The 25,629-nt window shown below is 44.5% G+C and overlaps 1 protein-coding gene across 1 annotated transcript in view; it reads left to right on the top strand.

Annotated features, from left to right (window-relative positions):
- The window catches only part of rmnd5b (required for meiotic nuclear division 5 homolog B), a 40,096-nt gene extending 19,483 nt beyond the window's left edge, over window positions 1–20,613 (top strand). Inside the window, exons 5-9 of the mRNA XM_072591198.1 lie at window positions 471–637; window positions 5,842–6,007; window positions 13,435–13,537; window positions 16,117–16,271; window positions 17,399–20,613. Of these exons, the coding sequence (XP_072447299.1) occupies window positions 471–637; window positions 5,842–6,007; window positions 13,435–13,537; window positions 16,117–16,271; window positions 17,399–17,462 (655 nt within the window). The 3' untranslated portion in view covers window positions 17,463–20,613. The remainder of the gene's footprint in view (window positions 1–470; window positions 638–5,841; window positions 6,008–13,434; window positions 13,538–16,116; window positions 16,272–17,398) is intronic.
- Window positions 20,614–25,629: the final 5,016 nt, after the last annotated feature.

The following is a 25,629-nucleotide window of genomic DNA, read 5'->3' as shown; positions in this document are numbered from 1 at the left end:
TCAGACTTGGATCCGGAGTGGGTGGTCAGTGCCTTGTGTGCTCTGTCTGACCCACATGTGGAAGCCCCACGTGATTTGATCTACTGCAGGCTCTTTACAGAAAGACTGAAAAGTTTACCTCCACTTTATTTTTTTGTTTTCTAACGAATAATATATTGCCTTACAGTTATTTATAGTATATTTTTTCTTTTTTCCTGTTTTGATTCTAAGATTTATACGTCAGTACTTTGTACCGAAGGTGGCACCATGTGTGACAATCTGTCTGTCTGTCTCTCTCTCTCTCTCTCTCTCTCTCTCTCTGTCTGTCTCCTGGAGGGAGATGTCAATGATCATGTAGACTGCAGCTCCTTCCTGTGTTGAATGTCTGTCTGTGTGACGTATTGCCTTCAGCTCTGAGTTTGACTGAACATTGAGTGAGCAATGTGTGTTTACTGTGAGCCTTTTCTTACGGCTGTGCTTCTCCCTTTCAGGTGGGCTATGGCCAAACGGGAGAAGCTTTTGGCTTTGAACAGCACGCTGGAGTTCAAGTTGCACCGATTGTATTTCATTAGCCTCCTGACCGGGGGGGTCATCAACCAGATTGAAGCCCTGGAGTACGCCAAGAACTTCCAACCGTTCGCCCAGCAACATCAAGGAGGTCAGTCTTTCTCTCTCAGACCATTGTTCAAAAGCAGGGTTTGAATTTTAGCCTGTACAGTTTAGAATTGAATCAGACAGTGGGATTATAACAGGAGCTGCAGAATGGCAGTCTGGTTTAACGCACTCTTCAATCAGATAGCCCTCCTTTTATAACGTCATCAGTTTTGTTCATTCTTCTTACTCCTGTTTCCCTTCTCCTGTCCCCAAAGCGTTGACATTGCTGGAATCTAATAATATAAAATGTCTTGGCGCGCATTAAAGGTGCTGTATAAATGCAAAGCATTGCTATTAGCTGTAGACTCCTAAATGCGAGGGAAGCCCCAGTATCTTTGTAGCGAAGGTATGAACCCTCTCGGCTAATTTCCCTGCAGGTGCCTCTCATACTCTCTGCTGTCTACACAGACACATGGTACAGGCTTGGAAATTCTGTGATTTCTTCCCTCCCCATGTCAAGCACTAAAGGCAGTCTCGTTTGAATTGAATTGAAATTATTGTTACTTATGCCAAGACACATTGAAAGGCTTTGTCTTGCGAGCAATACAGACAGATCAGAGTTAAGTAGCATAGATAGTAAATAATAGGTAAACAGCGGCAAAAACAAAAACACAGGTACAGGCGAATGTTAAGAGTTCGAGAGTCCATTCAGGATTCTAACAGTAGGGTCGAAACTGTTTCGAATCCGGCTAGTGTGTGTGTTCAGGTTTCTGTACCTTGTCCCTGATGGTAGAGGTTGTAGAAAAACCATTGCCAGGGTGGGATGGATCTTTGAGAATGCTGGCGGCCTTTCCTTGACATTGGGCCTGGTAGATGGATTCTCTAGATGGGAGGTTGGCATTTGTGATTGTCCGGGCCGAGTTCACCACTCTCTGTAACCATCTCCGATATTAAATGGTACAGTAGCCATACCAGGTAGTGATACATCCAGGCAGAATGCCCTCTGGCACACCTATAAACGTTGGCAAGGGTATTTGCTGTCATGCCAGATTTCCTCCGCTGCCTGAGTGACCCAATATTTTTATATTTATCTGTCCGTGTCACTTGGCTGTGATCGGCTAATAACGCAGACAGGTTCAGGACCAGCCTAGAGTTAGTCATGCAGCATGGTGGCTTAGTGGTTAACACTGCAGTTTCATAGCACCAGGGACCTGGGTTTGATTCCACCCTCTGATGACTGTCTGTGTGGACTTGCACCTTCTCCCTGTGTCTGCGTAGGTTTCCTTCGGGTACTCTGGTTTCCTCCCACAATTCAAAGATGTGCAGGTCAGCTGGATTAATGATGCTAAATTGCCCGTAGTGTTAGGTGCATTGGTCAGAGGAAAATTGGTCTGGGTGGGTTACTCTTCAGAGGGTCAGTGTGGACTGGTTGGGCCAAAGGGCCTGTTTCCGCACTGTAGGGAATCAATCTAATCTAAAACCCTTTGGTCGAGCCATGCTGACCATGTTCCCAATCTAAACTAGTCCTAGCTACCTGTATTTAGCCAATATCCCTCTAAACCTTTTCTTATTCATGTACCTGTCCAAATGTCTTTCAAATGTTGTAACTATACCTGCATCTATCATTTCCTCTGGCTGTTCATTCCATATATGAACCACCCTCTGTGTGAAAAACGTTGCCCCTCAGGTCCTTTTTAAATCTTTCCCCTCTCACCTTAAACCTATTCCCTCTAGTTTTGAACTCCCCTACCCCAGGGAAAAGACTTTGCAATTCACTTTCTCCATGCCCCTCACCTTGTCGTAAACCTCTAGAAGGTCACGACCCAGCCTCCAGGTCTCCAAGGGAAACAGCTCCAGCCTATCTTTATAACCCAAGGGAAGTGAGAGGCCTGGATGGAGCCCCCAGTTGTGCTCTCCGATCCTGTGTGGACCAGTTGGTGGAGATAAACACTGACATCTTCAATCTCTCCCTCCTACAACCCAAAGCCCCACCTGCTTCAAGAAGACCATCATCATCCCAGTACTTAACAAAGCACATGCATCATGCCTTAATGATTACTGCCCAGTAACTCTGACCTCCATAATTTTGAAGTGCTTCGAGAGGCTGGTCAGGGCCCACATCAGCTCCAGTCTCCCAGCCTGCCTCGATCCCCTGCAGCTTGCCTACCAACAAAACAGATCCACAATGGACGCCATTTCCCTAGCCCTGCTCTCATCCCTGGAACATCTGGACACTACATTAGAGTCCTGCTCATCAACTACAGCTCCGCCTTCAACACCATTTATCTCCTTCAGACTGATCTCAGAACTCCAAGACTAGGTATCCGCTCCACCCTCTGCAGCTGGATCCTCCGCTTCCTTACCCACAGATCGCAATCAGTGAAGATAGACAACAGCTCCTCCTCCATGATAACACTCAACACTGGATCCCCCAAGGATACATTCTCAGCTCCCGACTGTACTCCCTGTACACTCACGGTTATGTTGCTGGATTCTGAACAAATGCCATTTGCAGGCAACACCACTTTGGTAGTATGGATATCAACAACGATGAGTCCGAATACAGGAAGGAGATAGAGGGCTTGGGGATGTGGTACAATGGTAATAATCTCTCTCTTGATGTTGGCAAAACTAAAGAACTGATCACTGACTTCAGAAAGGAAGGAGGGGAACATCTATATCAATGGAGTGGAGGTTGAGAGGGGTTGAAAGCACCAAGTTCCTCAAGAGTGATGATAATCGACAACCTGCCCTGGATTTCCCAAGTAGATGCAATGGTCAGGAAGGCACAACATCGCCTCCTATCCCTCAGGCAGTTCAGGAAATTGGGAATATCCATAAGGACCCTCACCAACTTCTACAGATGCACCATTGAAAGCATACTGTCTGGGGGCATAATGGCCTGGTACAGTATCTGCTCTGCACAGGAATGTAAGAAACTACAGAAGGTTGTGTGCACAGCCCAGACCATCATGAAACCCAACCTCCCATCCATGGAGTCCAGTTACACAGCACACTGCCGCAGAAAGGCTGCCAACATCAATAAAGATCCCTCCCACCCCGGTAATGCTCTCATACAAACTCTTCCAGCAGGCAGAAGATACAGAAACCTGAACACACGTGCCAGCAAGTTCAAGAACAGCTTTGTTTCTGTTGTCATTAGACTGATGAATGCACTCTCTAACTTCAAATAATGTTGATCGTGTTAATGCTGATCATGTTAATGCTGATCTTGCCGAGTGCGTGCTCTGTGTGGTGTAACCTGAATACTTTGCTCTATGCAAGTGTTTCTTTTTCACTTTATGATCTGTATGTCCTTGCTTGCTTTGATCTGCCTGTATTGCTCACAAACAAAGCTTTTCACTGTAATTAGGTACACGTGACAGGAAATCAATCAATCAATCGATCGATCGATCGATTAGCCTTCCATTCCTGGCAACATCTTGGTCAATCTTTTCTGAACCCTCACCAACTTAATAACACCCTTCCTCTAGCAGGGTGGCTAGAACTGCTTGATTTTTATGGCTTAGTTAATGACTGGTTACATTCACTAAACCATTGGACTGCACCTCCTATTCCATTATGTACTTACCCTGAGCATTCAGTGAGACTTGATTTATTAAATGTCAATATCAAGCCTTTTACCACAGCTCGGAGATGATAATTCTCAATGTTTTTTCCTTTGGCTGAAGGATCTCTCTTTAAGTACAGTCACTGATTCACCCAGCTCCTGGTCATTTAGGAATATGGTGAGCTGGGAAAACTTGTATTTTATATCATTTTGGGTTTAAGCACGTGGAGTGCCTGAATATTGTTTGTAAAATAATTTGTCTTGAATAAGGCTTGGTTACCCTCACCAGCCTTGGGAATCGAGGTAGCAGCTCCTACTGGTCCCTACCCCAAGGCAACCCACTGAGCTCCTTTGCACGTTCAGAAACCCTCAGCATGTGTTTCTATCCCAGCTTGCCCATTCTCCTGTGCCTGTGAAGCAGATGCACTGCATTACCACCTCCCAGCTCCCACTCTATCACTGACTCCTGAGTATGGCCTGCTGGGGATTGGGCACACTGTCCAAGTTCCCAGCCTTGCTTGGTAAGGGCTTTCATCTTATTCCATGGACAGTTTGAGGTTCCTTTTATAAGAGGTTGGGGGATCAGTAGAATAACAAGAGCCATGTTAAATATACCAGAACAAAAATCGCAAGTGAGTTTTAGGTTGTTGTCCCCAGTCTGATATTTTTTAGTATGGAATACAGATTTATTTTTTAATATGTAAACTACAGGTGAATCATCCAAATATTCACTTCAAAATGCAGAAAAAATTGCAAAGTTAATTTCATACTTTTATTTCCTCGCTATTGAAACTCAACATGCTGAACACGTGATCTATTAAAAAAACCATTGATGTTAAGAATTCCATTCCCAGTTGCTCGTCTGGTTCCTGTTGACAATACAACGTTTACTTATTGCTGCAGCGCTTTCCTGATGCAGCATCTTTTGTCTGTTTAGTTATGGGTCAGGTTCAGTTTGGAATGTAGTAACAAAGCTACACTTGTTTCATCGCGATTCTAAGGTGTTTTTTGGAACAAACTGGTTTCTCACTAGCTTTACCTGTAAATGCTTGTGGCTGGTGCTATTTATTTTTGTGTATGTGTGTCTTCTCTGTGTATATCAATACCTGCGCTGTCAATCGACAATAGGTGCAGGAGTAGGCCATTCTGCCCTTCGAGCCAGCACCACCATTCATTATGATCATGGCTGATCATCCACAATCAGTATCCTGTTCCTGCCTTATCGCCATAACCCTTGATTCCACTATCCTTAAAAGCTCTATCCAGAGCTTTTCTTGAAAGTATCCAGAGATTTGACTTCCACAGCCTTCTGGGGCAGAGCCTTCTATCACGTGGAGGTGCTGGTGTTGAGCTGGGGTGGACAAAGTCAGAAGTCACACGATACCAGGTTATAGTCCAACAGATTTATTTAACATCATTAAGCTTTCAGAGCACTGCTCCTTCCAGAGGTGGTGGAGGGAAGCAGCTGAGGAATGGGCAGTGCTCTGGACTCCAGTTGGACTATAACCTGGCGTCCTAAGTCTTCTGTAACAGTTTCACTTTGTTTTCTTTGAGTTTCAGGGGGGACCTAGCCGCTCTTATTCCTCTGGTTTCTCAGTGGGTTGCCTTGGGGTAGGGACCAGTTTTCGTGCTTGAAACTTTAGCGTTTAGATTTTCTTCTAATGTAAATTGCTGAGGAGATGACATTCTTGTTGCAGACATCCAGGTGTTGATGGGGAGCCTGGTTTACCTGCGACATGGCGTTGCAAACTCTCCGTACCTCCACTTGCTGGACTCCAACCAATGGGCAGACATCTGTGACATATTCACCCGAGATGCCTGTACCCTCCTTGGTCTGTCAGTCGAATCACCTCTCAGCGTCAGGTATGCTCCACGTGATAGAGATTCGGAGAGTTTTCCATTGTGTGCTCTGTCTGCTTTTCTGCCGTCTTTCTAAGTCAGTCAATTGTTGAATAACAAACCTGTTTTGCTTGCTTCTACTTTTTATTGTTTAAACAGTGAGTTCTTGTAATGGGACTTTCTCATCCCTGTGCTATAGAGAAAGCTTGCACTCCTACAAGCTGCTGCTTCATTTACCCTGAGGGCTTTTTTTTAAAAATTGGCTTAGATTCCCGACAGTATGGAAACAGGCCCTTCGGCCCAACCAGTCCACATCAACCCTCTGAAGAGTAACCCAACCAGACCCATTTCCGTCTGACTAATGCACCTAGCACTATGGGCAATTTAGCGTGGCCATTTCACCTGACTTGTACATTTTTGGACTGTGGGAGGAAACCGGAGCACCCGGAGGAAACCCACACAGACACTGGGAGAACATGCAAACTCCACACAGTCACCCAAGGCTGGAATCGAACCTGGGATCCTGGTGCTGTGAGGTTGCAATGCTAACCACTGAGCCACCGTGCTTTTGTTTCAGTTGGGAATGAAACCATTTCTCTGTCAAGTAAACAGAGTGGTGATGTCAGTCAAATAGGATCATGGGATTGACTCAGTTACCTGGGAGATGCAGCCAGCTCTACGTTAAAATCCTGACATACAATTGGCTTTAAATTCATCCAGAGGTGAGAGCTCCCACTGAGCTGATGGGTTAAATCTCATTGAGGCTGTCCCAGTTCTAGTAATGGGGACCTACCGGAAACCCAGTACTTTTGAATGTGTGGTTTTGGCCCAGAAGCAATGTTAACATGACTGAACAATACTTGGACAGTGCTGCAGGAATAAGACTCTCATTGCTGCATTTTCAGATAAAGTTTTAAAAGCAAAATAAGTAACTGGGTCAGTGCAGTGAACTTAGAATCCCAGGGTAACTGACAGGATTGGTATTAACTCTTATCAGGTTTAATGTAGCTACCTCTTACTGCTGCCCTTGTCTCTTCCACATGCCATTCTCCCAATGAGTCTATCAGCATCTAGTGTTTAAATGATTGTGTTTTTTTTAAGAATAAAGTTGTTTGACCTAGTTTGTTGATATTAAGACTCTTTTATTTCCCACTCAGTGTTGAATAATTGCTTATATTTTTCCTTACGTTTGGCTAATTTGGAGTGATTACACACTCCTTTTCCACATTGTAGTGATTAGTGTTAAATGTAGGAGCATATTACTGTGGAGGCTGAAATATGGACTGGAAACAACAGATACTGGAGGTCACAGCACGTCAGGCAGCATCCAAGGAGAGAGGGCAAGCTAACATTTAGAGTCCAAATGACTCACCCAGACTCCGAACTGTGTCTCCATGGATGCTGTCTGACCTACCTTGATCTCTAGTATTTATTATTTTCAATAGTGTTAAATTTACTTGTTGGTGAAAGTGAGAGCGAGTGTGTGCCTGTCTGTGCTGGTATGAGAAAGAGAGAATGACTTCATTTTTATGTCACTGCAGAGATTTAATTGAGAAGAGTAACAAGTTTTGAGAAGATTTTGTAGCTCAGGTTGAGGTTCTGGATGTAGGTTTGCTCGCTGAGCTGGAAGGTTCATTTCCAGATGTTTCGTCACCAAACTAGGTAACATCTTCAGTGGGCCTCAGGCGAAGCAGTGTACATGATTTCTCCCTTCTATTTATGTTTGGGTTTCTTTGGGTTGGTGATGTCATTTCCTGTGGTGATGTCCTTTCCTGTTCTTTTTCTCAGGGATGGTAGATGGGGTCTAACTCGATGTGTTTGTTGAGAGTTCCGGTTAGAATGCCATGCTTCTAGGAATTCTCGTGCGTGTCTCTGTTTTGGCTCATCCTAGGATGGATGTGTTGTCCCAGTCGAAGTGGTGTCCTTCCTTATCTCTATGTAAGGATACTAGTGAGAGAGGGTCATGTCGTTCTGTGGCTAGTTGGTGTTCATGTATCCTGGTGGCTAGTTTTCTGCCTGTTTGTCCAATGTAGTGTTTGTTACAGTTCTTGCACGGTATTTTGTAAATGACATTAGTTTTGTTGTCTGTATAGGGTCTTTCAAGTTCATTAGCTGCTGTTGGTGGGTTTGTGTGAAGTAATCGCCCCAACACCCACAAACTATGCTGCATTAGAACATTATTTCAACGAGCCACCACACACTGCAGCTCAGAGGAGCTATGCAGAGCAGAGGAAAATCACCGGTACAGTGTATTCAAAAAGATTGGGTACCCAATGAATACAGTCTGCCGATTTCTCAGCAACAAACCCAAACAAGCAGACAAAACACGTCCAGAAACCTTAGCCACTTCCCCCTACATCAAATACATCTCAGAAATGACTGCCAGACTACTCAGACCCCTTGGCATCATGGTAGCCCACAAACCCACCAACACACTAAAACAGCAGCTAATGAACTTGAAAGACCCCATACAGACGACAACAAAACTAATTTCACTTACAAAATACCATGCAAGGATTGTAACAAATACTACATAGAAGGCAGTAATTGTCAGCAGTGCTTCACCTGAGGCCCACTGAAGATGTTACCCAGTAGAGTGACGAAATGAACCTTTCAGCTCAGCGGGCAAACCTACATCCAGATCCTTAGGCACTGTACAGTATAGTTTTGCTTCTTACATCTTCACTTATCTGAATCCTCAGGAGCCATGTTGTGTCCCTTCATCACCAGGACTTTGATAATCTCTCTAACTGTTCCACAGCCAACCTTTGCACAGCAATACTTAGTTTTTATAAACTCTCTCCAATTCTGTGGGTTGCAGACTGATGTACTGAGTTAGTAGAATTGTTATGTTTCATATTTTGACCCAATATTTCTGTCTACCCTACAATCCGATCTGAGCTAATGTTTGGGTACTCAATCCTCAGCCCCTTGATGACTGAATTGCTGAATAAACTATTCAGTAGTCTGATGAGCCATCCAGATCTAGTCCTATGTTTTATGTCAAATGGTGCTTTCTGCTGATCTGTTTGAATGGGACCTGAATTGTGTAAATTCAGTTTGGGATGGACAGCAACATCAGCTGCAGCTCAGTCACTGTTCCCCCTTGAAACGTGTGTGTTTTGAATGAAGGTACGATGTTTATCTGGGCTGAGGGGAGTGGGGTGCCAATTATTAATATCAGGTTAAAAACCTCTGTCTGCAACAGTGACTTGTTTGAAAGCTGCTCTTGAATCCACCATGAAGGGACCACACAATTTTAACACAATCATAGAATCCATACAGTGTGGAAATAGGCCCTTTGGCCCAACAAGTCCACACCGACCCTCCAAAGGATAACCCACCCAGACCCATCCCCACCCTGTTACTCTACACTTACCCTTGACTAATGCACCTAATCTACACATCACTGAACACTGAGCAAATGAGCATGAGCAATCCACTTAACATCTTTGGATTTTTAAAAAAATTAATAACAGTTTAAAAGCATCACTTATTTGTAATTAGAGTTGCATGCAGTATGTATACTACTTTCAACACTTTCCAAGCATAAAATTATAATTTTGTTAAATTGGTTGTTTTGATCAGAATCCACATTTGGTGAGATTTTTTAAGCTGAAGGCTGATTTAGTAAGTATCCAGAGTTTGGGTTGTATTGAAGTTTGACTGTAAAGTGTAGTTGACTTGGACTTTGAGTTCTTGGATCTATTTTTTTTAAAGTTCCTTCATTTTGACAGGAGAGGGGAAACCTGTGTAAGTCTGAGATGATTTGGGGTTGTGAATCACCTTTAACAATCAATATATTTGATATTATTTGCCTCTGAGCAGAGGAAGATCAGGAGGAAGTTTGATGGATATGATCTCATTGGCAGAAGGGAAAACAAGACGATCAATTTAAAAATTAGACGAATAGAGCACCTTAGCAAGCGTGCTTCATCTCCCAGAAGCTGGCGAGGTTGGTAGATGTGGTTATGAGGATACACAGCATCTTTTTCAAAAAAATATTGGCCGAGAGCTGCAATTTAGCCACAGGAAGGTCATGCTCGAGCTATGTAAAATGCTAGTTAGGACATAATTAGATTACTTAGTGTGGAAACAAACAGGCCCTTCGGCCCAACAAGTCCACACCGCCCCGCCGAAGCGCAACCCACCCATACCCCTACATTTACCCCTTACCTAACACTACGGGCAATTTAGCATGGCCAATTCACCTGACCTGCACATCTTTGGACTGTGGGAGGAAACCGGAGCACCCGGAGGAAACCCACGCAGACACGGGGAGAACGTGCAAACTCCACACAGTCAGTCGCCTGAGGCGGGGATTGAACCCAGGTCTCTGGCGCTGTGAGGCAGCAGTGCTAACCACTGTGCCACCATGCCGCCCCAAACTGGAAATTGCACACGGTTTTGATCACTGCATTACAAGAAGGATGTGGCGGTGCTGGTGTTGGATTGGTTTGGACAAGGTCAGAAATCACATGACACCAGGTTATAGTCCAACGGGTTTAATTGAAAACACTAACTTTCAGAGCACTTTCTCTCGCGAGCACCTGATGAAGGAGTAGCGCTCCAAAAGCCACTGGTTTTGAAAAACTAACTATAACTTGATTAGGAGGTGCTTGTGTTGGACTGAGATGGACTGAAGCCAACAAGGCCATTTTAAAAGATGAGACTCCCCACAAACAATCCAGGTCTTTTTCAATATATAATTCCAGTCACATCACACTGTAAACGTTTGCTATAAATTGTATGTCTTGGGATGTTCTACTCCACAACTACCTGGTGAAGGAGCAGCACTCTGAAAGCTGGTGCTTTCTAAATAAACCTGTTGGAATATAACCTGGTGTTGTAAGATTTTTAACCAACTATAACCTGGTGTTGTGATTTTTGACCTTGCTGAAAAGATGTAGCCATGCTGGGACAGGTACATGGGAGACATTGCCTGGAAAGGATAGTTTCAATGATGGGAAAAGATTGGATGAGCAGGGGCTTGTTTTATTGGGAACAGGAATTACAGTCAGCTTTACTGTCACAAGAGTACGGTGAGAAGTTTACAAGTTGCCACTCACAGCACTACCTTGAGTACTAAGGTACCTCAGTACAGATTCTTCAGTACAAGCTCTGGCTGTGATGAAATATTTAATTTGCTGTACTGTTAACTTGGTAAAATGCACAGGTTTTTAGATTAGATTACTTAGTGTGGAAACAGGCCCTTCAGCCCAACAAGTCCACACCGCCCCGCCGAAGCGCAACCCACCCATACCCCTACATCTACCCCTTACCTAACACTACAGGCAATTTAGCATGGCCAATTCACCTGACCTGCACATCTTTGGACTGTGGGAGGAAACCGGAGCACCCGGAGGAAACCCACGCAGACATGGGGAGAATGTGCAAACTCCACACAGAGAGTCACCTGAGGCAGGAATTGAACCCAGGTCCCTGGTGCTGTGAGGCAGCAGTGCTAACCACTGTGCCACCGTGCCGCCCACAAATCACTACATTGTGGAAGTAGGCCATTTGGCCCATCAAGTCACACCTATGCTCTGAAGAGCATTCCATCCAGACCCAAACCTCCCACTTCCCATGGCCAATCCACCTAGCCTGCACAATATGGGCAATTTAGCATAGCCAATCCACCTAACCTACACACCTTTGGATTGTGGGAGGAAACCCACACAGACACGGGGAGAATGTGCAAACTCCACACAGACAGCCACCTGAGGCTGGAATCGAACCCAGGTTCCTGGTACTGTAAGGCAGCAGTGCTAGCCATTGAGCCACTATAGCAGGTTTATGTTGGAGCTTTGAGACTTGAGGGAAGATGCTATGTGCTTCTTCCATCTCTGCTATTTAAGATGGCTCTTTAACAGCCAACATAGACAGAATGGGCCAAATGGCCTCCAACACGAATGGAGATTCGAGATGATTGACCAAAGAACCAGAGAGAAAATGAGAAGTATTCTTCCACAGTAATCTGAAACGTGTTGTTTGAAAGGGCTGTGGGAGCAGATTCCGTACTCCCTTTCCAAAGGGAGCTAGCTAAGTAAATAAATAACTTGGAAAAGGAGTACGGTTTTTTTTTTCAGGGATCTGCAGAGCGTTTAACCGGATAACTCTTTCAAAGTACACACATGCATGTAAAAGGCTGATGTCCTCTTCATGCTGTAAGATTGAACATGCAAGGAGAATATTGGACTCTCGCTCGTGCTGTTACTGAGCTCAAGAGCTGATTGCTGACACTGCACTGTTGGAGGAGAAATTCTTTAGAATATACAGTGGCTCAGTGGTTAGCACTGCTGTGTCACAGCACCCAGGGACCAAGGTTCGATTCCACCCTTAGGTAACTGTCTGTGTGGACTTCGCACATTCTCCCCGTGTCTGCGTGGGTTTCCTTCCACACTCCAAAAATGTGCAGCTTAGGGTGGATTGGCCATGCTAAGTTGCCTATAGTGTCCAGGGAGGTGCAGGCTGGATGGGTTAGCCATGGGAAATGCAATGTTTCAGGGGTGGGGACGGCTGGGGCTGAGTGGGATGCTACTCAGTGGGCTGGTATGGATTTGATGGGTAAAATGGCCTGCTTCCACACTGTTGAGATTCAGTGATTAACTAGAGAGATGGTCAGTCCATAGAGGGTGATAGTGAGCCACTGGAAGGGAAGCCGATAACTGTAAGGCGTCATGGGAGAGGTGAAACCAATGATCAAACAGGCTTAGGATTTCAGACTCTAACCTTCAACTGTGTAGACAACATGCCACAGCACGCACCTTGAAATAAAACTCCCAAGATTTATTTTAAGCTTGTTCTTCCTGTGAATGCTTCTCAGTTAATAAAAAAAAAGTCAATATTTCTAGCTGCTCTGCTTCCGTTGATGGGAAACACCATTAAACTATTATACTTCTTGTTTTCACTGGATGGGAAATATGTGTATTCTTGCTATTTTAAGAAAAAAAAAATCATTCAACTGTCTGTCAAAATGAGATTACTCAGTCGGTCCTGCAACATCTGTGGATGGAGAAGCAGCTGAGTGAACATTTCCAGATCGGTTTTGCTGACCATAGAACATACTATACAGCAGTACAGGCCCTTTGGCCCTCAATGTTGTAACAACCTTTTATTCTACTCTAAGATCAGACTAACTTACATATCCTTCATTGTACTAACTTCCATGTGCCTATCCAAGAGCCACTTAAATGTCCCTAATGTATCTGACTCTACTACCACCGCTGGCAGTGCATTCCACGCACCCACCACTCTGTGTAAAGAACCTACCTCTGACATCTCCCCTAAACCTTCCTCCAATCACCTTTAAAATGATGCCCTCTTGTGATAGACATTCCTGCCATGCATCATTCCCTTGCATTTCTCCGGGTCCCTGTACAATGATTTCATGAAGCAAGTGCTGGTATGTGTGTATTGAATCGACTCTTGCTTTTTTTTCCCACACCCAGTTTTTCCGCTGGTTGCTTGGCATTGCCTGTTCTGCTGAATATTAAAGCTGTGATCGAGCAGCAGCAGTGTACAGAGATATGGAGCCAGAAGGATGAGCTTCCAGTAAGTATTGCTGCCTTTCAGTATTATTCTTAATAAATTGTCATTTGCAAACTCATGTGACTCGATTTGATTGTGGTGACCTCTTATGTCCCACACCAACCACCTCCTGAAATCCGTGATGTGGAGGTGCCAGTGTTGGACTGGGGTGAACTGAGTCAGCAGTCACGTGACGCTAGGTTATAGTCCAACAGGTTTATTTGAAATCTCAAGCTTTCAGAGCGCTGCCCCTTCATCAGGTGGTGTTCTGGTCGGTATCTTTAAATCTGTTGTGACTGGATGGATCCAGGATTTTTTTCATGACTTCAAAATATCCTTTATTTGTTTAAAAAAAATATCTTTGCACAGTTTGATTCTGTACAGTAACATGTCAAGGAAACGAATAAACATTGGAGTTAGACTCTATCCAAACAAACCAAAGATGTCTCTTAAGTAAAAACTGAAGGAACTGCGGATGCTGTAAATCAGGAACATAAACAGAAGTTGCTGGAAAAACTCAGCAGGTCTGGCAGCATCTCTGGAGAGAAATCAAGAGTTAAAGTTTCAAGTTGTTGGAAGCTGAGGGGTGACCTTATAGAGGTTGAAAAATCATGAGGGGTGTGGGTAGGGTAAAGAGACAAGGTCTTTGCCCCAGGGCGGGGGAGTTTGGAACTAGATGTCATAGGTTTAAGGTGAGAGGGGAAAGATTTAAAAAGGATGCAAGAGGCAACTTTTTCACGCAGAGGGTGGTGCATATGTGGAATGAGCTGCCAGAGGAAGTGGTGGAGGCTGGTCTAATTACAACACTTAAAAGGCGTCTGGATGGGTCTATGAATAGGAAGGGTTTGGAGGTTGAGTGTGGTGCTGGAAACGCGCACTGGTCAGGCAGCATCTGAGGAGCAGGGGAATCGACATTCCTGATCAAGAGCTTATGCCCAAAATGTTGATTCTCCTGCTCCTCGGATGCTGCCTGAACAGCTGTGTTTTTCCCACACCACACACTTGACTGCAATCTCCAGCATCTGCAGTCCTCACTTTCTCCTCCTTTTTACAGGGATATGGGCCGGGTGCTGTCAGGTGGGACTAGATTGGGTTGGGATATCTGGTCAGCATGGACGAGTTGGACCGAAGGGTCTCTTTCCATGCTGTACATCTCTGACTCTACCTCAGTAGACATCTCTCATACTTAAACAAGACTAGGTTCAGTCTTGCACATTTGCAAATGTTTATATGCTGCCACAGTGCAGTGTTTTGGCTTTTGTAAAACCCCTTGAATGAATCATTGTTCAATGTGCTTGACCCTAAAATACAACTTGCGTGTGAATGTATCAATATTACATTTTCTGTATTCGCTGTAAAGTCATGCAGCCATTTAGGTCTTGTCTCGCCTGCCTTCCTGCACGGCAAGATCATCCTCAATCATGTGGCCGATATGGTTTCTCTTCCCCCTTTTTTTGATTTGGTTATGTTTAGTGCCTGTTATCTCCTTGTTGCCCTAAAGGTTAGTTTTAATCGCAACAAGTTTCCACGTGGCCTCACTGGGATGATGGAGATATTTCAGCTTTTTAAAAAAATTTCTTCTTGAGATCTGGGCATTTCTGGGTGATGCCACCATTTATCGTTCCTCCATAACTGTGTCCTGAATGCAGTCGCTCACTAAGCCGTTTCTGATGGAGACCATGTTGCCAAGTCACCCATTGGGCACATCCAGGGTAGAGATTTCCTTCCCGAAAGGACGCTAGATGGGTTTTAAGATAATTTATGCTCAGCATTATTGATGCTAGCTTTTACTTTCAGATTGATTTATGATCACGTCTCCTTCATCAATCTTTCTCTACTCAGTCTTGCAGTTTGGTCTCTGCCCATTCTCAATATTTTCCCTTTGTAAATCACCTTGGGTTTTTTTAAAGGAAAATATTAAATGAATTGATGTTTTACAATGTTTCTGACCACTACTACATCCTAAAAATAGCTTTGGACCATCAATTAGTTGGGGAAGTTCCACAACAAATTGAAACATAACAAAACCTGCAGCAATAAACAGTAGCAGACCAGATGCACCAAGTTTCTTCGAGTAAAACCTACTCTTTATTTTTTCCTTTGTCCTAACTTGTTTTATTTTTTCCGAATGATTGCAGCTCCTCATTGGCTTTTGTAGAAATAGAAACAATAACTGTCCATTTAGAAAGTTTAAAGGAACGTGTGTGACCGTAGATATTGTGTTCGTATGATTATAATTATGAAGGGAATTAGAGTTGATACTGGACATGTACATTTTCACACGCTCACCTATCTCAGTCTGGCTCTCTCACTCTGTCACGCGTGCGCGCGCGCGCGGTCACACACCCACCCCCTCCCTGTCTCGCGCCCGTGCCCGCCCTCCCTCTCTCTCTCTCTCCCTCTCTCTCTGTGTCTGAGTCTCTCTCTCATATCCATCTCCTCGGGAGCAGCACTGCTCTGTGCCTGCTCTGTGCCTACTGTTTTGTTCTTGCCGCCTGTTGCACACCCAGGGGTTGAACATGAGGGCCGTGTTATCGTGCCTTGCCCTGCCTCCCCACAACAATAGCCAGTTAGTGTGAAGCTGACCGTTCCTTCTCTTTCAGATTGAGATCGAGCTGGGGAAGAAATGCTGGTACCACTCAGTCTTTGCCTGCCCCATCCTTCGACAGCAAGCGACTGAATCCAATCCTCCCATGAAGCTGATCTGTGGACATGTCATCTCCAGAGACGCACTAAACAAACTGATCAATGGTGGAAAGTGAGTAGCATGTGGACACGCTGACCAGCTGTTACCAGGTGATGTGCTCATGGCTGACTGAGCTGGGGTACATTGTGTTCTTTGTTGTTAGAGATCTCTGGGAATGATTGTAGATGTAACTGGGATTAAGGAAAGGGGGAAATTATACAGTGGAAAAGATATTAGCCATCCCTAACACCAGTCTAAACCAAAGTATCTTCCTCCATGATACTTTTTTAAATTTACATTTGAGCTGAGAGAGTTTTAATATTCTGATTCTAAACCTTCTAATGTGATGATACCTCGATAATGTCTTCATAGACTCAGCATTTTTGTAGCGTAGAAGTAGGGCATTTGGCCCATGGAGTCCACACCAAGCATCCAAAGTGCATCCCAAACCAATCCACCCCTCTACTCTGTCCCTGTAACCCTGCATTTCCCCATGGCTAACCCACCCAGCCTGTGCATCCCTTGACACCAAGGGGCAATTTAGCATGGTCAATCCACCCTGACCTGCAGGTCTTTTGACTGTGGGAGGAAACCAGGAGCACCCAGAGGGGACCCCACAGTCACTGGGAGAATGTGTGAAGTCCACGCAGACAAGTTGCCCAAGGGTGGAATCGAACCCAGGTCCTTGGTGCTGTGAGGCAGTAGTGTTATCCACTAGCCACCATGCAACGCCTTATAGCTGCTTAGTCTCTGAGCTTGGTTTCTTGCCTCCATCTACTGTCAGCATCCAGCATTTAAAGCATGAGGGGTTGTGTCTCAGATCATATGTGTCTTGGAAAATGCCAATGGGTGTTTCCCCTGAATGGACCCCCCCCCCCTGCACCGTATTGTTCTAACTAATGAACAATCTGATTCCTCCGCTCCAATTCACTGACAGCCCGATGGGTGCTGTCCCTGAGCGATAGGCAGAAACTTCATCACCACACACCACTCCCAACCTCAGGCAGCAGAGGATCACTCAGTTAACAAAGGGAGTTAGCTCCCCTCCTGTGAATGGATTAGCAGAATGGTATTGGTTAGGGAACAGCTAACTCGCCAACCTACCAGTCAGGAAAGTTATACTAGTAAACGCAAAAGACTTTCAGCCATGTGTGATCTGTTGATGTATCATTTCTTATCCACGTTTCTCCTTTGTGCAGGTTAAAGTGCCCCTATTGTCCAATGGAACAAGCTCCTGCAGATGCCAAACGGATCTATTTTTGAAGACTGGCTTTGTGCCCAGTGGATATTGTGCCTCTTGTTGGCGATGGGCTGTATTAGGGTGTGTCTGGGTTAGTACTGTCTTATTGTGAGCAGTCTCAGCAAGTAAATGCTGTGAGTGTGATTTTGCCCTGGACTGCGCTGATGTGGGCTTGGCGGGTGCTTTTTGGATAGTTTCCCTCCATCCCTCCCACGTCCACACAATCCTCTTCTGTTTTCCAACCCCCCCCCCCACCAATCCCTACCAGCTGTTGTAAGACCTGCACTTTGTTTGCACTAATATGGAACCAGGGTTAGTCATGAACTCCTATCTAACAACGCTCCCCCACCCCGCCCTCATTCCCCCTTTCCCTCCTCCTTGTCCCCACACACGCACACAAAAAGTAAAGCCTGTAACCAGTAGTTTACTGACAATTGCAGAACAGGTTTGCTGTCACTTGATGTAGCAGCCCATGTTTTGATCCCTGTGTTGAGGAGTCATTCCACAATATACCAGAGGAACTCCAGTGTCTTCGCTAGTTGTCTGTGCCTACACTGACACAGTTTACCATTGCAGAGTTGAATGGTGTGTATTTTTGATGAGTAAGATTTTAATTGTTGCCATTTGAGAATGGCTGACAGATTTCTGTTCGACTTTTCCCCGTTCTGGGAGCGATGCAATGCACTGTCACTCATTGGCATTTCAATGAGGTTTGTAGATTCAAAGGCTCTTTGATGGTGTTTGCCTGAAGGTAGGGGTTGAGCTCCGAGTGGGGAATGGAACAGTGTGGTTTACATTTCCCTGAAATGGGGTACCAAGGGCAGGGAAGAGAGCAACTGAATAACTGTATCAGTGAGATTCTTTTACAGATGGTCTCCGATCATATACATCAGTACCTTTTTAGTCCTTTATGGACTGCGAAATTAAGCTTCTCCCTCAACAAATCCTGATTTAATCTTCGAGTCTAAAGTCCGACAATGAAACTTATTTTTTAAAAGATTGATTTAATTGTAATAATGGCAGTCAACATGTCAGGATGGATGGAGTGCTATTGAATTGTACAGTAAACCCCAGAATATAGGAGTTGTTGCTGCTAAGTACCTGGTCTTAGCCAGAACACGAGATGGAGTACTACTGTGTACTTGAGCTGGGAAAAAGGAGGAAATCATTTAGTCAATTTGCTCTTTATCCACTGATCTCTATTAAAACGTTATGCATGTGTTGAACAGCACAGCGATGAGGGTACCCTCTGTAGTTGATAGTCTTGTAAATCTCATTTACCTGGCCTCACTCTGAGCATGGTATCAGAGAGTAGTCAATATCTGTGAGACAGTCCCTTGCTTCAGTGTCCGTGCTGTCAGAAGGTGTTAAGAAGGGGTGAGATGTTTTGCTTCAGTCACCAATGTTCTTGATTCAAACTTTGCAAATCAAATGAGAAAATCAACTTGATGTTTCTGTAGCAGCCCAATCTATCATTCACTCAACATGCAATGAAGCAAGAACATGTACTGTTGATTATTTGGACTTTTGTCTGGGATTGGCTGGGTTTTGAAAGAGGGGTTGATTGTGTTGATCTTGAGCCCAGAGCCAATGGGAGGGAGTAGAGTTAGTCATGTTGTGGTGCCAAGTCAATATTCATCAGAACTCAACATTTTAAACATTGACCTTTTTTATTTATAATTGCAAGTTGTACTTTATTGTTTTTGAACATATTCTGTACTCTGTTTATTTAATATAACCCTGTAATTGTGCCTTTTCAGATGGGTTTTGTTTTCTGTGACACATCACTGTAATTGCCTCTTGCACTAGCATCAATTTGGTGACAGTAACATGTCAGCCGTGACCTCCCACTAGCTGCAGGTTGTGTGGTTGGAGGTGGACACACAACTAAATTCTGTCAATTAAAACAAAACTGGCGGCCCAGTGGTGACCTTTTTTGTTCTTTCTAAAGAGCCTGTCATTGCTTAATTATAAACTGCTTATAGCTAAAAGTAGCCACCTTGAGCTGTGTTAATGAAGCGAGTGTTAAGTCCCAGACAACTGGGCAATAGATCACTTCATGGTTCTGTAGAATGTGTAAAAGTAATCTGGTTCAATCTGGCAAATTCCATCAAGCTCAGGCATTGGTTCAGCTCCAATTCAGACCAGATTAAAGCCTCTCCCAGCTTCAAAGTACTGAGGGTGGAGCAGAATGTACTCTGTGTCTGTCAGTCTGTGCTGCCCACACTGTAAGCTGTGTGCTCTCTTGTGGCCCACTTGGTGCCTCTTGGAAGGTGCAGGGGGTTACATTTGGATTTCTTGTTCCTTCCCTCCCACCTTCTCCCAGTGCTGCACACCTGCCAAAGTCACCAGGAAGATGAAGAAAACAATGGCTTGGTCAATAGACTTCATCCAAAGTAATGTCCTTCCATTTGCAAAAACAAAACTGGTTCACATTTGTTGTTTCACGGTGAAACTGCAGAAGTAGAAATTTGTGTTTTGGTAAAACCAAGTAGCAGATATTGCATTGGAGGTTTCACCTACACAATGTATTCTTGTACCATTGCAAGAAGTAATTAGAGGCACTGAAAGTTTATTAAAATATTGTAATTTTAGCTGTCCAAGTCAGTAATGACAGATGCATTGTCGAGCCCAAATTTACCTGCAATGGGTTGAATGTAGATGTTCTGCAAACAAAGCATGACATTAGATAAAGATGGTGCTTTTCACCAACCGCAAACAGTAGCTGTTTCTGATAACACACTGTGCAAAAGGTGGGTGTGATAGCTTCAAAACTGGCCTTCGATTCTTCCTAGGGGAGAGAGGAGAGTGCAAATGTTTCTGAATTGTTACGGTCACAAAGATGATGGTTTCCCAATCCTTTCTGTTCTGGTTTTAGTTTGGACAGTGTGAGAATTTAGGAGCTTTGCTCTGTTCCAGAAGTTGTTAAAATTCTGAGCTTGCTTGTCAACTATCCTCTTTCAAGGCCAGGACATTGCGAAGGTCATGGAACACCTGGCAATCAGCAGTTTGGAGGGTTCAACACTGATCCAATTTTAGACTGTTACATGACTTTTAAATTATATTACAAATAACTATTATGTTATTTCAGAGTAAAGATGTTTAATAAATATGTTGAAATGCTTTTGTGAATGAGATTGTTTCCTGTTTTGCACCTACGATATTAAAAAGGAAATGCACAACGAATTCACACGTGTGCTTTGTGGCTCTATCCTGGATGGAGATTGTGTTGATGTCTCCGTGATAACTTGTGTCTCTGAATGTTGAGGATGACTGTAAAGGATTACCCATCCTGAACTTCAGAAAACCGTTCATCAAGTTACGTTTTCTGAGGTGTGAAAGCTCGAATAAAAACTAAAGTGAAAGGTGAAGAACTATAGTCTCTGATTGTGGATTAGAGTGGTGCTGGAAAAGCACAGCAGGTCAGGCAGCATCCGAGGAGCAGGAGAATCGATGTTTCAGGCAAAAGCCCTTCATCAGGAATACAGGCAGAGAGCCTGCAGGGTGGAGAGATAAATGAGGAGGGTGGGGGTGGGGAGAAAGTAGCATAGAGTACAATGGGTAAATGGAGGTGATAGGTCAGGGAGGAGGGTGGGGGGGTAGGTAGCAAAGAGTACAATGGGTGGATGAGGTTGGGATGAATGTGAGGTCAGGGAGGGTGGAGTGGATAGGTGGGAAGGAGGATAGGCAGGTAAGACAAGTCATGGGGACAGTGCTGAGCTGGAAGGTTGGAGCTGGGGTGAGGTGGGGGGAAGGGAAATGAGGAAACTAGTGAAGTCCACATTGATGCCGTGGGGTTGAAGTGTTCTGAGGCGTTCTTCCTCCAGGCGTGAGGGAGCGGCGGTGAAGGAGGCCCAGGACCTCCATGTCCTCGGCAGAGTGGGAGGGGGAGTTGAAATGTTGGGCCACAGGGCGGTGAGGTTGGTTGGTGCAGGTGTCCCAGAGATATTCCCTAAAGTGCTCTACTAGGAGCAGTCTCCCCAATGTAGAGGAGACCGCATCGGGAGCAACGGATACAATAAATGATATTGGTGGATGTGCAAGTGAAACTTTGATGGATGTGGACGGCTCCTTTGGGGCCTTGAATGGAGGTGAGGGAGGAGGTGTGGGCACAGGTTTTGCAATTCCTGCGGTGGCAGGGGAAGGTGCCAGGATGGGAAGGTGGGTTGTTTGGGGGGGCAGGCGTGGACCTGGCCAGGTAGTCACGGAGGGAACGGTCTTCGCGGAAGGCAGAAATAGGTGGGGAAATATATCCCTGGTGGTGGGGTCCTTTTTGGAGGTGGTGGAAATGCCGGTGGATGATTTGGTTTATGCGAAAGTTGGTAGGGTGGAAGGTGAGCACCAGGGGCGTTCTGTCCTTGTTACGGTTGGAGGGGTGGGGTCTGAGGGCGGAGGTGCGGGATGTGGACAAGATGGGTTGGAGGGCATCTTTAACCATGTGAGAAGGGAAATTGCGGTCTTTGAAGAAGGAGGCCATCTGGGTTGTTCGGTATTGGAATTGGTCCTCCTGGGAGCAGATGCGGTGGAGGCGAAGGAATTGGGAATATGGGATGGCATTTTTACAGGGGGCAGGGTGGGAGGAGGTGTAATCTAGGTAGCTGTGGGAGTAGGTCGGTTTATAGTAAATGTCCGTGTTGAGTCGGTCGCCCAAGATAGAAATGGAGAGGTCTAGGAAGGGGAGTCTGAGACGGTCCAGGTAATTTTGATGTCGGGGTGGAAGATGTTAGTAAAATGGATGAACTGTTCAACCTCCTTGTGGGAGTATGGTGAAAATATTCAGGTCAGGCAGCACGTTGTTGAGAGAAACATAACATCCCTGTAGTGTGGAGGCAGGGCATTTGGCCCATTGAGTCCACACTGACCCTCCGCAGAGCATCCCACCCAGACTCTTGCCCCCTACTCTGTCCCTGTAACCTTGCATCCTCCATGGCTAATCCACTGAACCTGTAAATCCTTGAACACAATAGGGCAATTTCCCATGGCTAATCCACCTAACCTGCACATCTTTGGACTGTGGGAGGAAACCCACGCAGACACACAGAGAATGTACAAACTGTACACAGGCAGTTGTCTAAGGGCGGAATTGAACCAGGGTCCTTAGTGGTTAGCACTGTTGCCGCACAACACCGAGTCACCCCAAATAGAATTAACATTTCAGCTTGGTGTTTTCAGCTACACTGGGGGATGTTAGAAATGTATGATGGAGTTGGTCATGTGAAAGGGCAGTGTGGAAAGGAAAGGTCAGCGATAAGGTAAAAAGCAGGTGATCAAACACTGAATTCTGCTGTAAACTCCAAGTATGCTGTAAGGGGAAAGAGGGTAGACAGATGTGGCTAGAGGAAGTGTGAATGGCAGAGACGTAGAGCACAGAAAAAGTGGAAGTAAAAGAAAAACCAACAAAGAAAACAGAAGCAAAACTGTGTCCGAAATTACAAAACCCTATCAAGTGCCTGACTGAGAAATGAAATACTGCTGTTCCTTCTGGATTTGCATTGTCCCAGTGGAATACCAGGAGGATGAGGCAGAGTGATTGGAAACCCAGGGTCATGAATGGAGACAGAACAGAAAATGAACGTTGAATCTTTTGTTTCTAATGTAGAGGTGAACTATCGCTGTTAAACATATTGCTGTTTGGGTCACTCAGGGAATGTTGTGGGGCCTTGGATGTTGAGGAGGCAGGAGGGACAAGGTCCACCTCATGGAAAAAGGAAAGGAAAAGGAGAGTACCAAGGTATCGGAGTTGAATGTTGAATGAAGAGGAGGAGGAGGACAGGGATGTGTTCCGTGGTGTCCCCACACTTTAATATTAATTTCCTGGAACTCATTCTCATTCGGCAGCAATGGAATATTTTCCTGGAGAATCTAATCTTCTCCTTCTCACATTCTTATGTTGTTTATAAAACCAGCCTTGGGAAAGGAGATTTATTGTTTGTGGTAAACAGAGCTATTCTAAGCGAAGATTTGTGATTGAAGCCCTGGGAATTGTCAATACACTGCTGCTAACACAAGCACAATGATCATAGTGAGGGGACTCTCATTGAAATATCAGAACAATTGATAATTATTCTGTTTGACAGAAGTTGATAATTATTCAAGCATTAAAGGCTTTTAAACTGATAAAGCAACTGTGAGATTTAGAATGATACAGTTTAGAACCCCCACCAAACCTTGCCCTTAAACTGTGGGGCAGTCCCATATGGGTAACCCCCTTGTTTTATTTTACCATTACTTCTTTTGTCAGAAATCCAACAAACTTTGTCAAGATCATTTATATAGCCCACTTAGAGTCATAGAGATAGAACATAGAACAACTTTCTATATTCTGAATTCCAGCCCCAGTTTATCCACCAAGTTAAATCACTCTGCTCTTTGCATGTTGCCTTGATGTTGCCAGTTGACATAACATTGTAATTCTACCCACATCCACCACTTCCTCAGGAAGTTCATTCCACACACAAACCACCATCTGTGCAAAAACATTGCCCATGTCTTTTTTTTAAATCTTTCCCCTCTCACCTTAAAAATATGCCCCCTAGTCTTGAAATCCCCCATCCTATGGAAGAGACAACCAGTAACCCTATCTATACCCCTCATTATTTTATAAACTTCTATCAGATCAGGAGGCCTCTCAACCACCTCCCCTCCAGTGAAACAAAGTCCCAGCCTATCCAGCCTTTCTTTATAACTCAAACCTTCCATACCCAGCAACATCCCGGTAAGTCTCTTCTGAACCCTCTCCAGCTTAATCATATCCTTCCTATTGTCTCAGTGTCTTAAAAACAGAAGGTTCCTGGTCAGATTGCCTTTGCATGAAAGCTTGCCAAATGACCAACAGGAAACACTTAAATCACAACTGCAGGGTTACATTCTCCAAAGTGATAAACAGAGATTGTCAGCAGCCTCTGTATTATCATTTATTAGCAGGAGGTTAGATTATTAAATCCCCAGAGGGTATAGCCAATGGTCACTGTGAAATGATAAAGATCAGCTGGAAAAGATTGCCTCTATTCCTGGATCAAGAGCCATTCACAAGCCAAGGCAATATCTCAGCAAGACAATCCATCTCTTCTATGGCATTGCTAACGGCCAGTGACCCTGGACTGGGATCACACCAAACCATCTAAAAACCAAAGGGTACCTGCCGGACTGAAACCCATCGTGCTGCCCCCAAAATCTAATTTTAAATTAATTTAGTGTGTCTGATTAAACTGAAAATGAAGCGCTTTCATTTTAAATGATAGTGCGCCTTTAAATATGCAGCCCTTTGTAACTAGTATCAAAAGAAATTAACATAAAAAGCTGAGGCAACAGACAAAACAATTCCTCCCGATTCGGTCAATGAACCCAAATAATATCCTGCCAAAATCTACCCAACACACCCTTAAATAGTGCAATCACCTTGGTTTCCATGGTCTCTGGTAGATTGTTCCACGTTAAAGGTCTGTCTTATGTTTGTATCCATGTCCATTTGTCCCAGAGTTGGTGTTAATATGAACAAGCACAAAAAGGCAGGAAAAGACCAAGTATATATTCAGTCAAATACGGGTCACCTTTCTGGAGTTTCTAATTGATTGGAAGACTCTGAATGCCACACATCTCCAAGTTACCAATTGGTCTTTTTCTTATAGCTCACCTAGTTCTGCAAGCTCTTTGTCAACATTGTTCCCCTGTTTCAATTCCTGTTTAAAGGGTACGACTGGGTGGTGTTCAAATTCTCTGTTGTGTGCAAGGTGGTATCATTAACTCCCATTCTTAAACATAAACAGCCAGATTTCTCAATCACTGATGTCAGGGGAGGAAGATAGTGCAATGACAGAACAGGAATGGAAACAAAAATAAGGAAGACATTAAACAGAAATAGCATCTTGCATCATCTGAGGATTTTTTCTGCTTCCAGAGTTAACAACCAGTCAGCAAATGTTGCAATAGCATCAACATCTATCCTACAGTAAGTCCAATAACAGAGAGCTACTCATCATAAATAATGCCAGCTGGTTGGATAATTCTGAGATGACCTTCAGGAATGGGATCAGTGGAGTGAGCATTGAGTGTAGCTACAGCTGCTGAACTCCACACTGAGGTTGGACAAGCTGCAAGGTTCGCTGTTTTAAAGTTGGTCCCAATGTCAAGAACAATACCTAACACTACTGCTTAGAATAGAGAATATGTAACACTGAATTAATAGACTAA

Source organism: Chiloscyllium punctatum, chromosome 20 (assembly GCF_047496795.1).
Source record: "Chiloscyllium punctatum isolate Juve2018m chromosome 20, sChiPun1.3, whole genome shotgun sequence".
In the NCBI taxonomy this organism is placed as follows: domain Eukaryota; kingdom Metazoa; phylum Chordata; class Chondrichthyes; order Orectolobiformes; family Hemiscylliidae; genus Chiloscyllium; species Chiloscyllium punctatum.
This window is presented reverse-complemented; position numbering and strand designations above follow the sequence as displayed.